At 45.1% G+C, this 23,519-nt stretch overlaps 1 protein-coding gene across 4 annotated transcripts in view; it reads left to right on the plus strand.

Moving 5' to 3' along the window:
• The window catches only part of Sema6a (semaphorin 6A), a 124,000-nt gene that overhangs the window by 94,758 nt on the left and 5,723 nt on the right, over window positions 1–23,519 (plus strand). For 2 of the 4 annotated variants that reach the window (XM_050149239.1, XM_050149240.1), the window contains one exon: window positions 4,588–4,752. The exons of the other annotated variants lie outside the window; for them this stretch is intronic. In XM_050149239.1, the coding sequence (XP_050005196.1) occupies window positions 4,588–4,752 (165 nt within the window). The remainder of the gene's footprint in view (window positions 1–4,587; window positions 4,753–23,519) is intronic. 4 annotated transcript variants of the gene reach the window in all.

Below are 23,519 nucleotides of genomic sequence, written 5' to 3' on the forward strand. Positions count from 1 at the left end.
TTTGCTTGACCACAATTTTCAGTGAGATTTTGTTTCCAGAACGTATGCGAGGAAGTGTGAGGCCGTAGGCGTGATGTCCAAACAGGATTTCTCCCATTGTCCTCTGCCTGAAACACTCAGGCACTGGTGGGAGGTCAGGAAGTGTCCGCACTTCTGTGCATGCAAGCCGAAATGCAGCTGTTCCCTCTTTGTTTTTCAAAACAAATGATTGAATGTGCTTTTTTCAAAACATAAGCTGAAAACATCTCTATGGTATCAAATTGAAGCTTTTGCATTTGACTTTGGACCACGAGTTCAACAGTTTGTAGCTTTTATGTGTGTTTGAGATACACAAAACAATTAAGGGTCAGTCTTTAAATATAAGAGTAGGTTAAAATGGGGGGGGGGAGAGATGAAAAGAAGAAAAACACAAGATTTAGGATGCAAAGAAGAGTTCAAGGTGTCTACAGATGTGCTCAATCAGTGTGTAAATTTTTAATCCACGAGACCAAGTAGCATAAATCAGAAGGCTTAGTGAAGTCTTCAAGGCTGTCTTAAAAGCCAGAGTTGTGCAATACACTCCCCCTGGCCATCCCCCTCATGAGGTGAGACAGCAGGGAACAGACAAAGCCACTGGATTTCTCCACCTTTGACATTCTCTTATCTATGATTCAAACCAGAATATTGAACAACACAGACCAGGAGAAAATTGCTCAAAAAGCAAATGTCATTGAGCTTAACCTTAACCTTCAGGAAGGAAACCACTTAGCACCTGTTCCTTTGCAATGTCCGACTTCACCATCGTTGCCTACAGCTGAAGAAATTTCATCAGATGTCAAGAAATCCAAACCTTGAAACCAATTGAGCCAGCCACCTTCCTGGCATTCATCCGTTGTTCAAGACCAATTTTAACTCCCGGGGAATTCTTCAAACATATAATTGAGCTCTGGGATGCTCTTTATGGGCAAAATAATCATTCTTCAAGCAAGTGGATTTTTCATTTCCCCCTCAAAGAACAGGCATTTATTAATTTTTCCCTATATTAATGGAAAAATTAAGACTTTCAAGGGTAGCGCCCGGTCGTTGTGAACTTTTGAACTTCTGTAAGGAATCAAAGAAGAGTGGCGCTTTCCCTGTGGCTTATGACCCTGCCCCTTGCAGGTAGCTACTCAGTATGCAGTGGAGACGTGGCTAATTGACCATCAAGATGAGTGATGATCCACCACAGAGGTCAGGAAATTACCAAGAGGGCCTAAAGAGAGGCTTTCAAAGAAGGGAAATCACATTTTTTAAAAGGAAAACGCAAGAGTGGTACTCTAGACAGTACTTGCAGATTCTCATAACTGATGACTATCTTGGCATTAACTAAGAAAATATTTAATTAATTCACCCAACAACTCTTCGTTGAGCGACAGCTATATGCCAGCCAATGGATCAGGTGCCAGACTTGTAACCTCAGAGGAAGGACCAAATGGCTACCTTTCTGGGCATGAATGCAGACAAGGAAGCCAGTCCAGAATGCACCTGCACAGTTAGTCGTTGTAGCCTCTGTGCGCCATGCACCTCCTGACTGATTTAGACCCACATAACAAACCACAAAGAGGAGATTTTCTTCCTCAAGTAAAGGGGTCATTTTAGCACACTGTGCAGGTTTTCTGTTGGCTAATGCTGTAGGCAACGTCGCTCACATGTGCAAGAACCCCTTTAGTGAATTGGGTCCTGTTTTCTCTCTCTCTACCTCTCTGTATTGAATTAGTGTCTCTTTTATGTCTAATCGGCTACAATCATTGTTAACAGAGGAGTGGGAAGAGCCTCTAACCTCTAGAATCACAGAGATTTGTAGATGTAGAGAAACGACATGATGCATGAAAATTAACTTTTTGAATATAGCTGTAGTTTTTTGTGTCTTTGAAGACTATCAGAGCATATGTTCTGTCCCATTGATTACATGTGACCTCTCTTATTGGTCTGCATGATTACAGCAAATCTATTGACATGCAATACCATATCCACAAGTCATTTTGGTCACGATGTCTCATGGACAGTGCAAATCCTATAGCCTGTCAAATCAAGCTGTGAGGAAAGACCATCCATGGCTTCCCAGCCGCTGCATGGAGAATCCTAAGAATATTCACCTCGCTTGCTCGTAGAGGCTGCTGTTCTCTGTACTCTCACCTGGCGGCTCTAAACTTCTCGAGGCCCGGGTATTTGCTCTTTGTTCGATTCATCACCAGCCCGTGCTTTCTGTCCTTAACCACAAGTTTAAAAGATTGATCAGATGCATGGTTTCTCTAGATTTACATACAGAGACTCGAGATGTGGTGCGTATTAGACTAACACTTCAGAGATACGAAGAGGCTGATTTCTCACAGTTGTGTGAAGCATTTTCCTACCTAACTACCATCTGGTCCACATTAATTTCCTCCCATAGCCCTAGCTTTCCATCACCAATGAGTTTTCCATGTATCTGTAGCATATGGTCCAGGAAATTTTTCTACAGCAAAATGTGTCCCTTAGGCATACATTTCCCCTAGATTACCATATTAAGAAATGTTCTCACTAAACCATACTTATGGCATTACCATAAAAGTGCCCCTTGAACACAGTTAAATGGAAAGTGCTCAAAGCGCCTATCAATTCAGGTAGAAGAAATTCTTGCTATTTGAAGGGGGGGAGCACAACCTCCCCTCCCCCACCCCCACCACACACATCACCACCACCTCCACCTCCGCTTCCCTACCCACCTACAAAGCTATTTCAATTTATTTTCTTATGTTGGGTGCCGAGTAGTATTTTCAGCTGGCCCATATTCTTTTGTCTTTATGTAGTCTTGAATTCAGGTGTGGAAATAAACACGTTTTAGACCCCAAGGTAAGCAGGAAGGAGATTCTTTTTTTTTTTCCCCCCATTTCTCAGGCTGATTTTTCTTGATCCTGTCTTCTTCTCGGCATCAGAAACGATGCAGAACTCAGAAACACAACGTCTAGAAAAATCAAACATTCCCTGAGTCTTAAGTGAGAATATTTTTAGCGGTGGGCTGTGAAGCAGACTATTTTCAACAAAACAGATGTGGCGAGCTACATAGGAACCATCCAGGTTCTGCTCTGAGAGAGGCTTTTTAAATGTTACCAAAGCTTTACGGCAGCATTCAGGTGCTGTGCTTCCAAAGAAATTGTTGCTTACACAAACCTCTTCCCCTGGCTTAGCTTTTCCCCAGCAGCAGAGGTTCAAGATTAATGCTATTTTTAAAATACCTTGTTTTAAATTCGTTATCTTAATATCTCCAGCCTGTTACTCCAACTTCTAATAGTAACTGCAGATCAAAAGAATAGAGAGAAATGGCATGCGTTTATCAGTAGGATCTGTCTTTCTGGTGGCCAGTTATTTTATCATATGTAAGCTGATCATATCCTGAGGTTAGAATTATTAGAATTATCCTGAGTCTATTCTGCTTTGTGCCAAAGACACCAATAACACACATGCAGTAGCTCTTTTGGCTTCTTTCTCAGGCTTACCTGGAACTTATTCTATATAGCCTTGCCTGGTCCCAAGCTCAGAGCAAGTCTCCTGCCTCAGCCTCCCAAGTGTTGGGATTGCAGACATGAGTATGGCGCTCAGTGATCTCTCTAAAAAGTGCTCAAGATGGCTTTATAATGCACTCAGAAGTCTCAAAGAGGCTGGATTTTATTCCTACCAGAGAGGATGGCTAATCAGGCGCCTTTAAATCATTTTGACAGCTGAAAGGATCCGATACAATCTGCACTTTTATCTTGCGGCAAGGTGGAGAGTGAACTTCAAAATGCGCTCACAGGAAATATCTAGGGTGTCTGCCATGACTCCCAGTCACTCCTGTCTTCTGGCACTCTCCCATGCTGGGCCACATCCGAGATCGAAATCTACCTTTTTCTAGTTTAACCTTCTCATCAGTGAGGCCACAAAAACAGTCTGAGTTATAAAAACAGAGTTATGAAATTCGGAAACCAGTTTTAGATGCAGAAGGTGCCTCTGTAACAACACACAGAGGAGCAGAGGAGGCGGCTTCCATGCCAAAGACATGGGAGTGGATCCCTTGGGGGAGAGAGCATCTCCCAGAATGGGGAATGCCCATGAGGCTGAGCTGAAACTGAACACTAGATGCACTGTGGAGCCTTGCTGGGAAGGGCTTGAGATCGCCTAAGTTACTTGTAATGGGAAAGGCCGTCCTCTATTGCTGGTGCCGTATCGGTCACAAACCATGTTCCAGGAGTGTCTTTGCGTTCTAAGGAAGGACACTAGTATGTCTTGAGCATCTATGGATCAGGCACTGTGACACTTTGAATATTGTGCTATTTTATCTTCCCAAGGCTGGGAGGGGTCACTGTCCCTATCGTGTAGTAAAGGACAGGGTAAGCTTGTGGCGGAGACAGTCTTTGGCCTTTCTTGCTTTAACTGCAGGTTCAGAGGATCTTCTACCTAGCACAGAGCAGTCCACCCCTACCAGCAAGCCTTGTCATTGCTAGGGCGTGCCCTTGGCCTCAAGGTCATCATGGTGTCCTGTCTCCTGGCCTCTGAGCAAAGGGAATGCAGTGTGCAGTGATGTCTCCCTAACTGTATTTGTGATGAAAACAGGGCACTCCAGTTCCCTCTTGCCCAGCACCACCACGTCAGATTCGGCATCCCGAGAGGGGTATGAGTCTAGGGGAGGCATGCTGGACTGGAACGACCTGCTCGAGGCACCCGGCAGCACAGACCCTTTGGGGGCTGTGTCCTCACATAACCACCAGGACAAGAAGGGTAAGGCCTTGGAAGTACCTCTTCCTCTGGGGGGGAGAGGGGTGGGGGAAAGGGGAGGACTGTGCACCTGCTTCCAGCTGAATCCTAGTGGCATTTGGAACCTCCTGTGTCCCTCCATTGAAAGCATCTCAGAAAAGACTGCAACCTAGCCCTTGAGCCAGACTCAGTCCCCAGTTGTCCTCTGACCAAGGGAGAAGCCACACAGATAGCACATCCTGAGGTCTTCCTCTCCAGAAGAGGCATAGGCTGACCCGGAGCGAATGCTTGCTCCTCAGATCCCTTGCCACTCCTCTGAACTCCTCCTAGTTTGATGCTATGCATTTTTTGACCCTCTTTCCCCACTGTAATAGCTTGGAAAGCGGTTCAGGCTTTGGCAAGTGGAAGCCATGGAAATAAAAGTCAGTGACTTGAGGAATAAGGGCGGGGTCTTTTCCCTCCTCTAGCTCTGTCCCCTCTCTCACGGAGCCGACTCTGAACAGGCCTGTGGTGCTCAGACTACTATAACCACCTTTGGAGGACAAGAACTGCAACAAAAATTTGTTTTTGAACCAAGCAGAATGGCTCTGCTTTTGCAGTGGAAAGGCAGGCTCGCTGAACGGAGGGGACTCCACCTGTGAACTGTCCTGAATTCTCCTTTGCTCTCTGTGCTGGCCTCCAGACAGGAAATAGCATGTCTTCCCTAGCTGTTTGCTGCTTCTACTAATGCATCTTACCTCAGCTGCAGCTGCCATCAGAGAGACCTTTGCTTATCCCCAGAACAGCCTTGTAAATCATAGCTCAAAACCCCAGTTCTGTTGCTGAGCCATCTCCCCCCCATTCAGAACTGTTTGCTTCTATGTGTTTTCAAGAGTTCCATCCAAGTTGGGGTTGGAGTTTTGAGGGTCAAGGAGTTCACGGGGACCCTTGGAGGACCATCTGGGTCATGCCTTCTCCTGTAGTTTTTGGCATTCAGATTTCCCTACTTTGGGTGTATTCCTTTCTGGACAGACTCTCATGCTAATTCTTTATATATATTTAATCTGCTTTTATCCTGTAAGCACCGTGCACTCTCTTGCCCTAGTTCCTGAGCCCAAATGGTAAAGATGGCCCTTTTATCCTGTTCTTCCTTGCTGCTTTTATTATTCTATAGACTTCCGTTTCTTCATCTGTCCCACCTCAAATCTATTTAAAGAACAAAGCTGGCTTTGTCTCTTCGGCCTCTTTAAGTTAGAGGGATCTGTCCTTACCAGCCTAAGAAAGTATTCAGTGAAGGGAAAGAGGCCCGACACGCCACAGGCCCCAGCATGTGCTATTATTTGTGTGTGGCTTCAGACCTCAGACACATCATCCCTGACTGTAGTCTCAAGTAGGGGACAACTTACTTGCCCAGTTTTTACCTGCTACACTAGAAAGAAGTTTTTCTGGTCAGGCCTGGGATGCGGTCATTTTCTCTGCTCTTCTCTGAGAGGGGCAGCATGGGTTTTCTCTGTTCATCAACTCCCCTAAGGAATGGAGGCTCCGAAGGAGTCCAATTAGCACTTTGACAGATTGTTTTAAAACTCGGCATTGCTCACTCTCCCGAGTCTTATTCTAAACGCCAACGAAGCTGGAAGCAGCCTGCAGAGTGTCAGACAATGGTGGCAGAGGTGATTGCATGGGTGTTTAACACAGTTGCTGTTCTTGTGCTGTGACCAACCTCCTTGCCTTGCCCCATCAAACCTGAGTTTGATCTTCGACAGCTGCGGTCTATGATTGATGGGGCAATGCCAATGAGTTGTTATGCAGAAACTGAAATGACAGAGCTTAATGTTCCCTGTACCATGATTTTTATGATTTTTCTGTTTCTTTTTTTTTTTTTTTTTTGATTCGCCCCTTTTTCTCTGAATGACCATTCTGTTTGCTGTTCATGATTTGTTTCCAACTTCCGTTCTGTTTGGCCAAGCACTGTGTGGCGTGACTTGGTGACGATGTTTTTCTCTGTTGGAAAAGTCCTGTCCCTTCTCTGAATCAGTACGATGTCCCTCAGCCTGACCCAACCTGTGGTCTTCCCGCCTTCCTTTCATCTCCTGATGTGAGCGCTTCAATGACGTCGCATCCTTGTGTTCGGCATCTGCCGGGATGCTGTACTCGTCTGGGTTGTCTGAGGGCCTCTGCGGGCGCTCTTCACTGGGCTGACTGTCTCATGGGAATGTGGCACCTGTGTGCTCCAGCTTTCGCAGTCAGATACTCTGGAATTGTTTCCACCATGCGTCACATTTCTCCGCGGGGCAGAAACCATGCCCACTGACCAGCATCTGAGGAGGAGTCAAGTGCCCAGGGCCCTTTTATTGGAGCCAGCCAGAAAGCGTCAGTGATCAGGGCGAGCCCACTGGCTTAGCTCCGCACAGCCACTGACTGACCCCGGGCCAAGCCCATTCTTTGCTCACCCCACCCTCCCAAACACATTTCCAGAGTATGCTTGCTGCTTTTTCTTTCCTTTCCTTGTCACGTCTTTGGTCTTGGTTTAACCCTGTGCATCCCGCTCCTCTGTCACAGCCCTGTCCTCACCTTGCGGTCTAACCCCCTTCTGCTACCATTGCTCTTAGCCTCCCCTTTCGAAATAGTAGACCCAAGCCCTCTGCCCTCCCCCCCCCCAGCCCCCCCGTGGAATGTTCCAAGGTTCTTTCCTTCTATACTGTGAGTGACATCCAGGAGCTGTGTGGATATACAATCCCACTAACAAAGCGTGAGCGGAAAACCTGCGAAGCACAATGATCTATTAGCATAGAAAATGAAGTCATTTTCTCTCTCGGTAACTGGCCTCGCTTTTCATTACCCTACTGGCCTTGTCTAATGTCTCTTGACTTGGTTCTTTTCTTTAAAAATGCCTGATATTTTCCAAGCCCTGGATTCACAACCAACCGTTGTTTTATCTCTGGGTCCTTAGATATCTGGTGTCTCTCAGGCCGGCCTCTCAATCACCAGCTTGATAAATTAGATGCAGCCTGACTACTTCTTTCTTGGCTTCACCACATCTAAAAATATATATTATGTATTCACCCAATAACCATTGAAGTAGTAATGGGTAGTTTCAAAGGGGCTCTGATTACATAGAAATAAAAGAAGGAACCCAACTTATTTTTAGGTCTGTTTACTCTCCACCACGCCTCCCCACCACAAAAGAAGTAAGAACGTTCTTTTTTTAAATTAGATAAACTTGGGGGAGGAGAATGGCCACTGTTGTATCCCCTTTCTCCTACTGAAATTAGGAGTGGTATAAAACTGGATCCCCAAGAGAGCTAAAAGATACAGCAGGCAGCTGGGCAGGTGCAAAGCTGCCAGGGCTGCGGAGGGCCACAGATATGAATGTCGGCCCCAAGCCTGCTCTTGGTAGATACGAGAGAACTTAGGAGCAGGAGAGAACGCCCCCTCTTCAGACTTCACTGTGCTTTTCTTATGAGTCCTCGGTAACCAGGAAAGTGGATGTTCTCGTGTGGTGAGAAATCTCGGCATCGTTGCGTGCTCCTCCCTTTCAGGAAGCTTTAGAGAGTGTGATGCTACCACCTGGTCACGCTTCGTCCAAAAGAGACTGTAGACTGGGGAAGAAGTACAAGCAGCATTTAAATTAAGATAAAATGAGTAGTAGCCATAGACAGTATTTTAGTCAGTGTGTAATTAGTTTGGGAACTAAGTGTCTAGTAAGACTTGTGAAGTCCATTGGGATGGTGAGTGGATTGCCCATGTTTTTATGCCCGTCCTGAATGCAGCTTTATGATTAGAATTTGTCAATAATTCTCTTTATTGCCAATTTCTTGTTTTCTTAATGCATCATAATCATAATAACCTTTGCCAACATTGCCTCCAAGTGGGATATGTGGCACCTTACATGGAATGTGGATGCTTTAGGTGACACGGGGACATTGTGGCCTTCAAGAATGGTGGTATGGGGGGAATTTGTGCCCTCTCTTTCTCATGTCAGGAAATAGTCTCCACTTGGTGCTTTGTCATCAATAGTATCCTAAACCTGTAGACATCCCTGTGTAGCCAAGAGTGTACAACAGGCTTTAGAATGGAGCTTATCTTGCAGCTGATTATCTTACAATGAATATTGCTTTGCTTTTGATTAATAATTTTAAGTTGACTTTCTGTCCGTGAAAAGTGACAGTCTTCTTACAAATACATAACAGTTATGTAAATTCTCCATGTAAAATATGTTGTTAAAGCTAATTTAAAGCAAATGTTAAGGAAGGAGGAATAGCGGACGTCTTAGATATACTACTAAGTCAGTCATATGGTGAGACTTGTCGGTGTGGCTGGAGCTGTAGACATGGTCCCTGACGTAGTAAAGTTTGGGTAATGCTGGCCGAGAGGGACCGGGAGAGTCCAATAAGGATGAAACTACTACCAAGAACACTGCCCTTGGTACTTGGAAGGAGGCTTGATGACTTCCAAGCCATGAGTTGTCAGGGTACTTCAAAGCCAAGTGAACAAGAGTCAGTGTTAAAATCAACAACCCTGTGCTCCTCTCATTTCTGTCCCAAAACCAAGCTTTGAAGTTGGGGAAGAGATCGTATTTAAAGACAGATGGATTTTGGCTATAAGGAAATTTGCCTCTGTAGCCTATAAGCACCCGGTATGATTTTTTTTCTCCATCATCAGTGAGTTCCCTAGACTAGAAGGCAGCAGTTTTTATCCACACTGTGGCCTGAGAGAAAGTTTACCTCCAGCCACTTCTGCTTCTTCAGGGCTGTCACATGTATCCCCGTCCTGAAAATACATACACTGACCCTTCTTCCTTTTCCTTCCACTCACGCTGTGAGTCCCAGACCTTCAGAACCAGGCCCCGTGGTACCAACAGACTGAGGAACCCATGCACCTGGAGTCGTACACTGAACCACTGAGTACAGGGCCAGTTATAATTGTATTACTCGTCAGTACTTAAAACTTACCTGATTTGGTATTCTGAAGCATGCCTGTTTTCCCAAGAAGAAAAAAATAATTTCTTGGCTGTTATCAAATTATATACATTGTTCCTTGTGATAGTAATATGTGAGAAAACAGAGGCCTCTTCTTGTAAAGCCAGATGTTTTGTTCTCTTTCTTCAGTCACACCCTTAACAAAAATGTTTTCTGGGGTGCCTTAGGAAAAATTAATCACTGATTCTGTAGGGTAGTTTTGGGTGCCATCGAGGTGTCCTCTGGGCTAAGAGAGACAGACACACTCACCTGCTGTCGAAGGCAGACCCAGCTGCCAGACATACGAAGCGCAAGTAGGAACAAAGTGATGAAAGGCCTATGTGGTCAGCATGGCCTCTAGGAGCCAGATCAAGACATACGCGGTCAACTCTGGCAACAGCTATGGGCCCTGACTGCAAACAGCAAGGGTGTGGTGTTCCCATGGATGCTGTGGCCCAGCCCGTTTTCCTTCCATGCCAGTATTGTAGCAGTAACAGATCACCAAAGCAGGAAAGGAGGAAATGGGAATGTCAGCTACAGGATTTCTATCTAAAATGTTGTAAACACTGACTTTTTGACTAGCGGGAGCTTCCTCTGAAACGTTTAAAACCAAGCCTTACAGTTTTCCTATAGCATCACAGTCATCTTCAGATGTGATTGTGAAGCATGACTGGTCTCCAGGAAACTTCCTGAGAAAAGGCTGCTGTCTTGTGGGTCCAGTGGTGGGAGGCACAAGAGGCCCTTCCCTCCACTTGGCAATCTGAAGTTCAAAATAAGAAAAACATGATGCTCAGAGCAAGGTGCTTGAGAAGGCGGGCTGGCCTTTGAGCAGAGTTCATTTCTTCCTCTCTGGGGCGTTAGAAGGAAGGCATCCTGCTCTGTTCATGGGAAAATGCTACACGAGCTGCTACTGGTGGTGAGGAAAAGGAAGCTCTTAAAAGACTAGCATTTCTGAGTGTAAGTTGTGCTGTGTCTGCCCCATAAAGATTTAATACCATTTTATATAACTCCGTCAAGCTGTTCTAACCTCCAAACCTTTCAAGTCTGTATCAGGAGTGTCCGTGGGCTCATAGATAGCTCAGTGGGTCAATCCCTGAGGACCTGAATATGATCTCGGGGACCCCACAGGATGGAAAGAGAGAACTGGCAATCACAAATTGTCCCCTGACCTGTGTGTGCATGCTATGATACCAGCATGTGTACACACACACCACCACCACCACCACCAACAACAACAACAATTTTAGAAATTCCCAAATGATTGTGGGAGTCTTAGAGCCTTGGAAATACATTGTTAGAAAGTAGAAAAGGAGGGTCGCTTGGTAAAATACAACATGCTCAGATAAATTTGAATTTCAGATATACTTAAATACTATTTTTCAAAAGTTAGATAAAATCGATGCTTCTAGTGTAAGCATAGAACAAATATCGCAAGAGACATACTTTTCTCTCAAAACACCACTGTTTATCTAGATTTATATTTAGCCAAGTATCTTGTCTACTTTTTCTACCTGAACCCTATTGGTTTATCCTGGACACCTCATGAGATATACTTTCTCCAAAGCATCACTCTGTGTCTGAAGGTAACAGCTGCAGAGTCCTGGTTTGCTTTCTGCTGCTGGGATAGCCCCCATGACCACAGGCAGCCTGGGGAGAGAAGCCCTCGCTTGGCTTACACATCCCAATAACAGTCCATGTTGAGGGAAGTCAAGGCAGGAACACAGCAGGAGCAGAGGCAGGAACCATGAGGAATGGTGCTTACTGGCTTTCTCCTCATGGCTGCCGTTTCTATATAAGCCAGGACCACCTGCCCAAGGGTGGCCCTAGTCACTGACCAATGAGTGGTTCTTCAATTGAGCTTCCCTCTTCCCAGGTGACTCTAGCTTATGTCAAGTTGTCAAAAAGCTAAGTAGCAGAAATATACCATGTTTCCCTTCAGGAAGCGCTGCTGGTGACTTATTCAACAAGATCTGAGAGCTAGTCTCAGAACTGGCCTCTAAACCATACTTGGAAATTTAGAATAAACTATATAAGAGACTCAGTTTAAAAGTTCCTTCTGTAGCCGGGCATGGTGCCCCAAGCCTTTGCTTTTGGGAAGCAAAAACAGGAGAATCTCCAAGTTCAAGTTCAAGGACAGCCTGGTCTATAAAGCAAGTTCCAGGACAGCCAGGGCTACACAGAGAAACACACACACACCAAAAAAAAAAAAAAAAAAAAAAAAGGAAAAGGTAAAGAAAAAAATTCTTCTGATAGTTTTATTACATTTGATTTCAGAAAATAATCACTAAAATTTTCATATTCATCAGAAACATGGTATTGGTAATAGACACCCACTGAAAGTTGCTCCTATTAGCACTGTTATCTGAGGAAGGTTCTTAAATAGAACTGCTGCCAAGCAGGACAGTTAACCTTGTTGTTTTAAAGCTTATCTAGCATGAAAGTTTTCGTCATATGATCCCCACAGGTGTTTGGTCTCACTTTAGTGTTTGTTTGTGGGGGACTGAGACCAAGAAAACGCTAGAAAATCATGGTTCTGTAGTGGTGACAAGAGCCTTAGTCACAAAGAAAGACCAAAGGACAAGTTTCTTAGGGCTGTGGGGAAGGCTCGGTCATTAAAGTTCTCAGCGGAAAAGCCTGAGAACACGAATTCCAGTTCTTAGAAACCACATAGACAGCTAGACATGGTGGCTTGTACCTGTAACCCTAGCACTGGACACGTCTTTGTACACACACGATACATTGATGGCATCCTGAGGAATGACACCTAAGGCTGTCCTCTGGCCTTCCCAAGCACACATACACACGCGCACACACACACACACTAAAAACCAAACAAATGAAGGAAAAACACAGAAGCATTACTCTGTTTATTCATTCAACAAATATTCATGTGTGGATGTAAGTCTTGTACTGAATGTTAAAGACATAGATTTGGGTTTTCGGTTTTTGTTTGTTTGTTTTTCGGGATAGGGTTTTTTTGTGTTGCTCCTGCTGTTCTGGAACTAGCTCTTGTAGACCAGGCTGTCCTCGAACCCAGAGATCCATCTGCCTCTTCCTCTTGAGTGCTGGGATTAAAGGCGTGCGCCCCCACTGTCCAGTGAAGATACAGACTTTGACAGGAATCTGCACGGAAGCAGTTCACAATTAGGGGTGAGAGTCACAGCTAGCTTCTGGTGAGACAGAGGGGAAGTCCGTGCAAGAGAAGTCAAGGATGAAAGGGAAGACAGAGCCCTGGTGGGGTAAAGACAGGCCATGGCTGCCTCCCAGTAGGGTAGACTAGGGAAAAGCCTTGAAAAGCATTGAAGGAAATGTTGGTTGTCAGTAACGGAAGAAGGGAAAGAATTTTTTGCGAGGAGAACAAATTGAAGGGACAAGTCACCAAGTTGTTCACGCACCCAGTGAGTTACTGAGAGGCATGTCACGTGGGGTGACGAAAGTGAGCAAGAATATAAAGGCCTGGAATGTGCGCTGGGATCAAATAAGAGCACGGTGCCCTAAGTCGCATGTGAAGTTGTCTCAGCTTTTCTGGCAGGCAGCAGGGTCAGGATGAAGGCTGGCAAGAGGAGGAGACCGGAGGAAAGCAAGGGAAGACAAAGGTAGATTAGCCAGTGATACATATACCATCCTGCTTGTTTGATCACGTGCAATTCTGGATTACAAATATTCTATGAATTTGCGGGAGGGATTTCTGTATCAAGTTTGGTCCTAACGTGTCTGTTACTGCTTATTCCTGGCATTTTCCTGGTAGATGCTCCTTGCCAACGTCCGTGCTCGACTCCAGGTAAAGCCCTGGCGAGCGGAACTCCAAACCAGGGCTTCTCTGTCCCTTTAGTGAGGCACCGGAATATGTGGTGTGTAACGTTTCACCCATGACAGAACTTGAAGTCATGAGAGGCTAAGAAAAAAGTGAAAATGTAATTTAATGGGCTATCTTTTAGCTTTGGAATAGCAATAAATACTACTCTACTACTACCAGAAAGAGAATCTACTTGGGGTGTCGAAGGACCCAGGAAAGTGGTGCTGTGGACAGTTAACGCCTGGGCCTTGGGGTGGAGGGTATGGGGTTTCCTGGGCACATTTGTCAGGGAGGACGCTCGGGCTGAGAATCCCATGCAGACCGTGCAATTGTTCCTTCGGCTGTGCAGGCAAGGATGTAGATCTGATCTAATTAATTCTCTATCCTCTTGACAACCAGCTGAATTCATCTAAGGTCTTGATGAGATTATTGTGGAAAGGGTAGAGAGGGGAAAAAAAGTTAAATGTCAGCCATGCAGAAGCTATTTCATCTCCCTGCCTGCTTGATTCAGTACGCCAATATTGGAATTTTCTAGAGACACCCACTAAACCCCCCTTTCCACATACCATTCATTTTTCTTCCAAAATAAAGGTCTTAAATTATGATTAGGGAAGCTTAAGCTTTTACTCAAAACAGCAGCTTGAGCTGCGGTACTTTAAAGAAACGAAATTCGCCGTCCAATTGTTCTTCTTGCCTTTCCTCTGTATCTGTGTTCTCAGGCCCTACAGTTCCTGACACGACACTTTACCCCACCCTTCCCTGCACTCTCTTCCCATCTTTTGTGCAAACACACACACAATGACAAAGTTTTCTGACAGCTTAATGGAACTTTCAAGGACTCCAGGGACCAGGCTAGGCATGATCTTATTAACGGAACATCTGGAGCAGCTACGCACTTGCTCTTTAATTGATTCAACGGCACTCTGTCCCTTAGATTCAGTTGTGTCTTCCTAATGAAATTGTGAAGAGTCAATTTAAGAGTTTGGGTCCCCTGTAAGGGTGGAAAAACAATGCTCGATGGCTTTCAGCACCTACTCATTGCCTAGTTTTGGGTAGTTTGTTAGTTTTAAGGCTTTTAAGACAGCTCGCTTCGTAGCCCTCATTGTTCTGAAGGCAGACTGGTCTGCAGAGGGCTGAGTCAAATGGGTGATCTCCTAAGGAGGGCTTCTCTTTGCCTAGGTACACATGAGAATGACCTCAAGCTCTGTAGGGCTTGTCCCCAAATGTATAGCACACACCACTGTCCCAGAGAGACAGGACATGAAAGCCTGCGCTCTTCTGTTGGTACCAGGGAGATCCAGGCTGTTCAGAGTCATAGCAAAGATCTGCAAAGAGCACAGTCTGCCAGATGGACTGTCAGCAGCCCCGCGAACTTCATCAGACGTAAATGTCTTTAGCTCTTTAAACCTCGGCAAGGCCCTGAAGCGAGTATCTGAAACCTAGGTGGGTCAACTCACGTACGCTGGGCACGTTAGATGGGACCTTCATCGGTGCCAGGCAGCCCATTACAGACAATGTAAAGGTTGGTCATCTTCAATTAGTATCTCTTAATCTCTTATACGTCTACAGCTTGGGAGCTATCTGCATGAAGCGGCTCGTTTTTAAGGGAGTAATTGGAATTTTTAAAGTTCACATTTTCACACGGATGTGTTTCTTATCAAGCATGCGCCTACCATTGCCTCACTGGAGACAGAGGCGGTTATTATGAATGGTATGGAAATAATAGGAGTTCCACGTGGACAGCCACCGACAATGCTTTATTCAGAGGGGAAAATGGTGTCAAGAAATTTATAGGGCTGTAAACTGTATTATGCCTAACCTTTTAGACATATTAAAGTATGTCATTTGCAGTCTCCTTTAGCCTCTTGTTATCCATAAATAATGGATAACGCTGGACACAATCATCTGACATTTGTTAGGGTAATAAATACACCCCAAGTGCTGATTGGCCTCGCACTCTGTGATTTAAAAGCACACAGCAGAAGTTTAATGTAACTTAAAATGTCATACGTTTCTATCGGTTTTCACATTCGGTTCCCCTTAACAGACCCGAGGTGCCAAGGGCCATTGAGTGCACTGCCATGTTGGGCATTTTTGGTATCATAAAGCCGTACCTTAGCATTGGAATGAAACATGAACTCAGGCTCCCTCTTTCCAGTTGAAAAAATATAAAGACAGAGAGCCTTCCTGGATTCTTTTTCTTGTGTCTAGTCACGTAGAGGTAGAGGGAAAGACTTTATATGACCCGAGCAATTTTTTGTGGTCATGGGTAGAGTTTAAGGAGCTGATTTGGGGTGCTGCTAGATGTGGTCCATTAAAGGAGGCTACTTTACTCGATTCTGGGCACTCAGAAGCATTCTCTTCTGCCCCTGAGAACCAGGCATACCTGGGCTGATCCAATCTGGGACACATCTGAGTTATGTGATTCTGATCAATAACCAGTGGCACCTATTACAGAGATTGACACATCATGTCTTCATGTTAGGGCCACTAGAGGCCACGGGCATCTTCCCAAAAGCCATGGGACTAACAATTGGGTGGTTTTATGTGGTATTATGACTGTAATGGCGTAATTTAAGGCACATGTAATATTTTGGTCAGGTGTTTACATGCTTGTGCCCCCCTCCAGACAAACACACAGGAATAAAAATAATGTAAGTAAGCCGTTGAAAAGATGAGAGAAATTTGTGCATGGAAAAGATATGATAGATTTGGTTATTTTCCAATGAAATAGCACCACTTTTGTATTCTTGGTCAGAACATTAGTGTTAATCAGAGTAAATAAACGGCACATGTAACCTAAAGATTGGCACTTTGAACACCAAGGCACACTTGGTTCCTTTACTTACGTTTTTCGTAAACCATTTTTGGAAATCCATTGCCTCGGATGTGTCTGCGGTAGGGCTTCCGAGCTACATCATGAAGATTTGTTTTCTAAAACATTGAGGATGACATCGAAGGTGGGGTTCAGAAATGTTAGTGAATTCAAGAATGGCCAGTGTCAGACCCAGTTGAGATCTGATTCAGAGGAGGGTCTAGGCTAGACCTGAAAAGTTGTGTCTTTAACAAGTTCAAGGTGATGCTGATGCTGGCTGGCACTGACTCAGGACACTGTTCATGGTGCTGAGGGGGTCTCTTGGACGCTCATTTGCCAAGACTCGGGGCTGTATGTTTTCATCTTGTATCTCTCCACTCTTGACTAATACAGTTGGGTTGCACCAAAGTGTGCTCTCCGGCACTCTATCTCAGACCCTATTCAAGGCAGGCAACTCATCCGGAATTCTAGAAATACTGCTGTGTGTGTTTCCTCCACAGGCCAGTACTCTCTCTCCATGTGTTCATCTGCTAACCCACTTCATCCTTCCAGTAGCCCTCATCTTCTAGCCCATGTTGCTGGGGCTCATGGAGAGACATGCCCACAGGCCACACAGCAGTGACTCATAGAACCGCATCTGAACCCAGGTCTTTCAGGTCTCACAGTTAATGTTCTTAGGTGCCCCCTCTCGGTTTCCTCTCAGAGGCTGGAATATATTAAGGCAGACTTCTCCCCTCTGATTCATGTTTACTTTGTTGAGAAAACTCAAAGCCCTACACATAATCCAAACGAAGAATTGCCTGAATTTCCCAGTGTTATAAGAAGACCCAGCCCGCCTCCCCCCCCCTTCACATTCTGATGCTTCATTATAAGGCAGAGGAAGAAGACAGGATGAGACGGTTGGTCTGATTTCAGGGATCGTGTACATGTTAAAGATCACAATCTCCCTTAGAAAGAAACCGTAGGGCAGGAAAATAAACCTTGAAAATTGTGCAAATGGAGCTGAAGAGATGGCTCAGCTGTTAAGAGTATATACAGCTCTTCAGAGGACCAGAGTTCAGTTCCCAACACCCACACCAGGCAGCTTCACACTGCTCAAAACTCTAGCCCGAAGTGGGAATCTAATGCCTTTACCTTCCACTGACCCCAGGATGAATGTGTACATACATACCCCTATACACACACACACACACACACACACACACACACGATTAAGAATAATAAAATTAATTTTGTGCAAAAAAACCTTTTTAAATCTAAAATAATCACTAAACTTATAGGGACAATAACTTCTAAGGCATGAGCCCACAAACCAACATTCCAAGGCGCGGCTTTAAAAATTATTCTACTGTGACTGTCTATCCGACAAAGACACTAGTCTACTGTCTAAATGTGCAGTCCCGCTGGCAAGGTCACGTCTAAAACAGCAGAGCCTCAGAGGATGCGTGAACCAAGCACAGGGGAAAATGAGGGCGGCATTCTCGGGGAAAATGAAGCTGAATGAGTTTTACGCTTGCTCTCCTTTCTCTTCCCATGAAGGCATCCCAGCCAAAATTGTATCCATTTCAGAAGTGGTAGAACTGGCAGCGGGTTCATCCGCAGTCAACCGCAGCAAGCACCGTTTCAATGTGTGAGTCCTAACTACTCTCTAGCCAGGACAGCAGGCTGCCCATACTCAGGCGGGGCGAGTCACTAACTTTAGGCATCTCGAAGACTGCGGCTCCTCCCGATGCCTAATCTGTATCGGGGGGGGGGGGGGGGATGAAATAAAAGGAAAGTTTGAGTTATAAATTCTGAGCCCAATTCCAGGGCTGCTGGCATTTTCAGTCTCTCCCAAACCATCTGGTTAACGTTAGGCCCCAGGACAAGAAGAACAGGGTTTCCTGCCAAGATAACCACAGAAAGCTCTCATTTCGGTTTCAGTGTGGTCATCCCTACGGGGTGGGGTGTGGCTCCGAGGAGAGATTGTCTGCAGTTGAGGCTCTCCCGCTGCTTGCTTCTCTCTCTTCGCGGGGATTACAGTGGGCTCTGTGTGGTTAGCCCTGGTTCTGCTGGCTCTCACTTGGCCCATTCATTCCGACTGCCTTAGAGGGCTCTGAGCCTGGCAGTTTGTTGCAATAAGATTTTCAAACAAGAAAAATTGGGTTGTTAGATTCTATTCACTCAAGTTGTTATGAGGATTTCAAGGAAATTGCAGGCTTGTCTTACTATAAAGCAGAGCCGAGAGTCTATTTTTAGGGGATTCGACTCTGGGGCTTTTTTTTGGGAGGGGGGGTTGCCATCGTTCTTAGTTCTTATACCCAACACAAACCCCCTCTGGCTCGACGATGGAGGAAATGTCCATCCTCTTTTTCGCCTTTGCATATTTCTCTCTAAAGGACAGAGAAAAGCTTTGTTGTCTTTGTGGTCCCCGGGTCCGCTTGACACAGATGCCTATTAATCACTTCGCTATGGAGACAGACACATCCATCATCCCACCGCAGCTCCCAAACAGGCAGCCCACTGAACGAGGGTGAGAGGCTAAAGTACTCACTTAACCATTTCGAGTTTCCCGGCTGCCTGCATCTTAGATCGGGAGAGAGGTCACTGGAGGGGTTGGAGCGGGCTCAGGTTTTTAGCTTAATAAGCAGAACTGCTTTTATCTCTCTGTCTGTTCTGATCGGTCCTGTAGTATCTCCCAGGTCTCTGCGTAAGGGGCAGGTAATAGGTACACTTGAAGACAGAGCGTTTTAATTTTTTAAAAGGAATGATGATGATGATAACTATGATAGCTGTGCTTTTGATGCTTTTGGCTCTGGTTTCTTCGTAAGCCAGTAGTTTTTCAGTAATGGATTCAATATAAAACAAAGCTGTATTCCTTCACCCAAGCATTTGTTTACAGTCGGTTCAACAGATCCCTGCTGGACGTTGTTCTTCCCGGGACTAAGGGATGAATTCATTTCTCTTAGGCCAGCCTTCTTAGGAAGATGAGCATCAAGGGTGCTTCTTGTCGGTGATGATTACAGGAGAGAGGAGCATAGCCCCAGATTACTGGGTAGGATGTGCCCAGTGTGAGGAGTTCTTCTCCATCCGAGCTCAGACTCTAATAATGGAGCCACATGTGTGAGAAGGTGGGAGAAGTTCCCAGACAGGGGGAAAAGGTTTATGAAACTCCAGTACCAAAGGACAGTGCGGCAGGATGGGCCACACTGAAGTGCAAGGGACCAGAAGGGAGTTAGCATCTTCCCTATTGCTGAATACAGCTGTCACCTTTCATTTGCCCCATTTTTTTTCCCCTGCATTTCTACAGCCCTACGTGTCTTTAAGGCTCAGCTCAATTTCATTTCCTTGTTACAGCTTTTGGTCAGCCTTGGAGTAGGCTGTTTTATTTCTACACCTCGGGTGGAGTCAAGTGCAAGGTCTGTCTTCTTCCTGGCTTGTGCCTCAGTCACGCCTCTCAGCACTGTGCAGGAAATGTCTGATAAAGACAGCCAAAAAAATGCTAATATCAGGAGGATGGAAAGAAAGACCTCAAGAGAATCTCAGCCTAACCCGAGTTAGGAGAGAGCACCCTGTCTGAACTGTGTTGTCCTAGAGCCCGGTGCACAGGAGAGGCAGGCACAGAGGAATCATAAGCAGAGCTACCTACCAAAAAAGCCACTCTCCTAAGCAGAGGACTGGGCTTCTGACATTTCAGAATTCATGTGCAAGGTCATTATGGGACAATTCGGAACTGTATCGGGCTCCTTTTGATTTTACAATCTATAATTGCTCTGATTTTGAATCGTGTGTTACAGAGCCTGGGGGCGGTATTATTCATAATCTTTCCTTCATTGCTTTGGCCTCCAATTCCCTTACCGAGGCCCCCAGGCAACCTGAAAACTCTCCCTTCAAAAAAGAAAAAAGGACAGAGAATCTACCTTCCTTAGTTCTGCCAATTTAAGGCGTGGTTTCAGAGAGCTCCGTGTGCCTTTGTGCTCCTTGCTTCCTGCAGTAGGAAGGTGGAAATGAAGACCCACTTAGCACCTTGTGACTGGTGAGAAATAGCTGGTGGTTAATGAATCAATGCAAAGCATTTTTCATGCTGTTTTCATTCCTAATGCCCTACTTTCAGCTGATGGGAACAGAGGTCCCAGGGATGGATAGAAAGCATGTCACTGGCCCAGAGTGGAGAAGTCTATTCTTTTCCTCCTGCCATGTGGGGGCACTTGGGCAGGTGAGACTGTCATACCTCCAGGTTTCCATGCAGTAGCCGAAGCAATGGATGCTCATTCCAGCTCCAGCCTGTGGTCCTTCACCCTTTGCAGAGATTCATTTGTTTCAAATTAAACAATCTCCCTGGAGCATCAGTTAACACAAATCACCCTGTCACCCTCATAGGCTCCTTTGGAATTATCCCAGAGCCAATTTCTTTCCATTTATTATAGTTTCTCCTCTTATTGTTTCGAGAAAATGCCTGGGTATCTTTATAGATAGATCTCTTTCTCTCTATTTGTCTGATGGTTGTTATTATCAAAATGCTCAAAATTGAAGATCGTTTCTTTCTTAGTCTTCCAAATCAAGGTTAGATAGTCACTCTGAAGATGGATCTCAAGGTTTAAAAATGTATTTTAAAATGTCTCTAATGTACTGAAAACCTGTATGTTCCATGGTCACTTATTAAACTACATAACTCTGAGTCCTAAGGAAGGCCACGGTGACAAGTGCAAATAGCACAGTGACTGCTTCAAGGAGCTGAGAATGGAATTGTTCGTCTACAGGGCACCTCACTGTCCTTGCTGGGGTTTGACCAACATTTTTCAGCTCTGTTTTAACTATTTCAAAGTTAGGGTTCTACAAGCTATCCCGAAATAAAACCATTCTCTTGTATTGCCTTGAGTCTCCTCGCATCTCTTTGGCCACATTTGGAGAGCATACAGAGCAGGAAGGATGTGTCTGCCTACCTCCCCGGGAAGAGGAATAACTGGCAGGCTCAGTTGCTGTGACTTTCCGTCCTCAGAGAGCCACCAACCCACCGCTTACTTACCTTTTGTGGGTTCTTCTGACATTTAGTGTTGACTCCACATTAGAGATGGAAAACTAAGGTATTAAGCCACTCTCCAAAATGTCATCAGTCATGTTATGGGTGAGGAGGACCCATGATCCAGACACTTTGAGGTCTTATATAGTGCTGCTTGAATCAGCTCCCCCCAGACCCTTTGAACATGGCTAGATTGCGAAGTTAATTTGATCATTGCTGTGAATACTCCTTTATTGATTTTCATGATATATACCAAAATCTTTAAGTTTGGAAGATATTTCCAAAAATAAAATCCCCTTTCCCAGCTTCCCTTTCTATTTTATATCTGATCTGTTTTGAACATGGAGCTTAGGGTTTTTGAATTTGTCTAATCAGATGAGCAAAGAGTCCCACTCCAACTCCTGGCTTTAGTCATCTAAAAGATGAAGAGATACAGAAATGTTTTTGTTTGGTTTTGGTTTTGGTACTGTTTACACAGCAAAATGAGAAAATCGTCACACCATTTTCCGGAGACGTCATATCCTACCTGACTTGTTAACAACCAGAAATCTGAACTCAAATGTCATCAGCTAAAAATGTCTTTGCTGGTGAAAGAGTAGGTGGTTTCTATGAGTGTCAGACAACTAAAGACCTTTCGACCCAGAAGAGTATTAGGAGCTGAAATTATGGATAAGAAGCAATGGATAAATGTGGTAATTGCACAGAACTCCCAGTGAAGTAAATGAGTTATTCTAGCCTTATTGTACTGAAGTCACGCTCCCTGCATGGTGGGGAGGTCATGTCAACAGGCAAGGAGCTGGCTGGTTGACCTCATTTTGAGATGAGAGACCACCCTCTTTTTATAAAAGGGCAACCTGCAGAAGGAGGGGCGGGCACGGTGGTGCTTTGTATACGGGGTGTGTGGTTGCAGAGGTGTGTGACTAATGGCACACGGCTAGTTAGGATGCTCTGGTTAGAAGATGGCTTTCTGGTTTGCAAGTCTTCAGAACAAAGATCATTACTGCCTGGGACTAGCCTTCTAACTCACTAGTTTGCCCATCTAGACTTACGTGGTGAAGGGAGCAGCTTTCTTGCGTTCCTCTCACTCATCACCAAGCTTGCTGTCAGGGAAGAAAACACACTGCACCTGGTGATTGTTTCGTTTGGGGGAAGATGTTCAATGAGGAGTTCTTTTGATATCTGGTCTCAACACTCAGCTTTAGTTCTTGTACCTTCTAAACCAGAGGTTCTCAACCTGTAGGTTATGACCCCTTTGAGGTCATGACAAGGGTCCCCCAAGACCATTCTTGGGCGTATTTACATTACAACCCTGTAGCAAAATTACAGTTCTGAAATAACAACGGTGGGGGATCACCACGACATGAAGTGAAGAACTGTATTAAAGGGTCGCAGCGGGAGGAAGGTTGGCAATCTAGACAAAGAGCCATTTATTTAAGTTCTAGAACACCGAATTCCATTGTAGGCAGCTTCCTCTAGTAATTAAGACATTTCTTGGGAAGATAATCCCCACTAAACGTGAGCGCCTAAAGGGACTCTGGGAAACGCCCGCTGTGGTGAGAACGTCCACCCACCACCTTGTACGGATGGGAGTCTCACCATGGCTAGAACCGTGGGGCTCACCACACCAATGAGACAGAAGCAAGGCATTTTCTTCACAGGTGTGCACGTTCGTTTGTGCAATTATGGGTAGGGAGTCAAGAATGTGTGCAATAGAATTCCATATTCAGCCAAAATTGAAGGAAAATCAGTTGTTACTTTAACACAACAACAAGAAAATGCAAATTTTAGGGAGAAATGTTCACATTTTCTTTCAGGTGTAGGTATTAAAACATTTGAATTCAAGACACCCCATCGTCTAGGGAGCACCACTATAATGTGTGAGTTAGAACCACACTTCCTTGCTGGTTTTGGTTTTTGTGGGGGTGTGTTTTTCCCCTCTTTCCCTTTTTTTGGTTTTTACCCCTTAAAAAGCTTCTGAAGATAAGTCTGGAAATATTTGAGAAGTGCCACCTTAGGAAATTATTCAATAGCTTTCCATCTTCCACTTGTTTTCCGTGGGGTACCTCGACCCCTCATCACCGTGGGTATATGTTTAATCATAAAAGTTTGCCTCTTAAAAGGTGTTTGCTACTTCTGTTTACTCCCAGTGGAAGCCCCAATCCTTTGTCACAGCACAGTCAGCCTCGCCCCACCCCCAGCAAGCCCCAGTGATGTCAGAATTGAAGAGAATGCTAGGGAGAGAAG

Source organism: Alexandromys fortis, unplaced genomic scaffold (assembly GCF_014885135.2).
Source record: "Alexandromys fortis isolate MF-2015 unplaced genomic scaffold, M_Fortis_MF-2015_v1.1 scaffold_60, whole genome shotgun sequence".
Classification (NCBI taxonomy): Eukaryota; Metazoa; Chordata; class Mammalia; order Rodentia; family Cricetidae; genus Alexandromys; species Alexandromys fortis.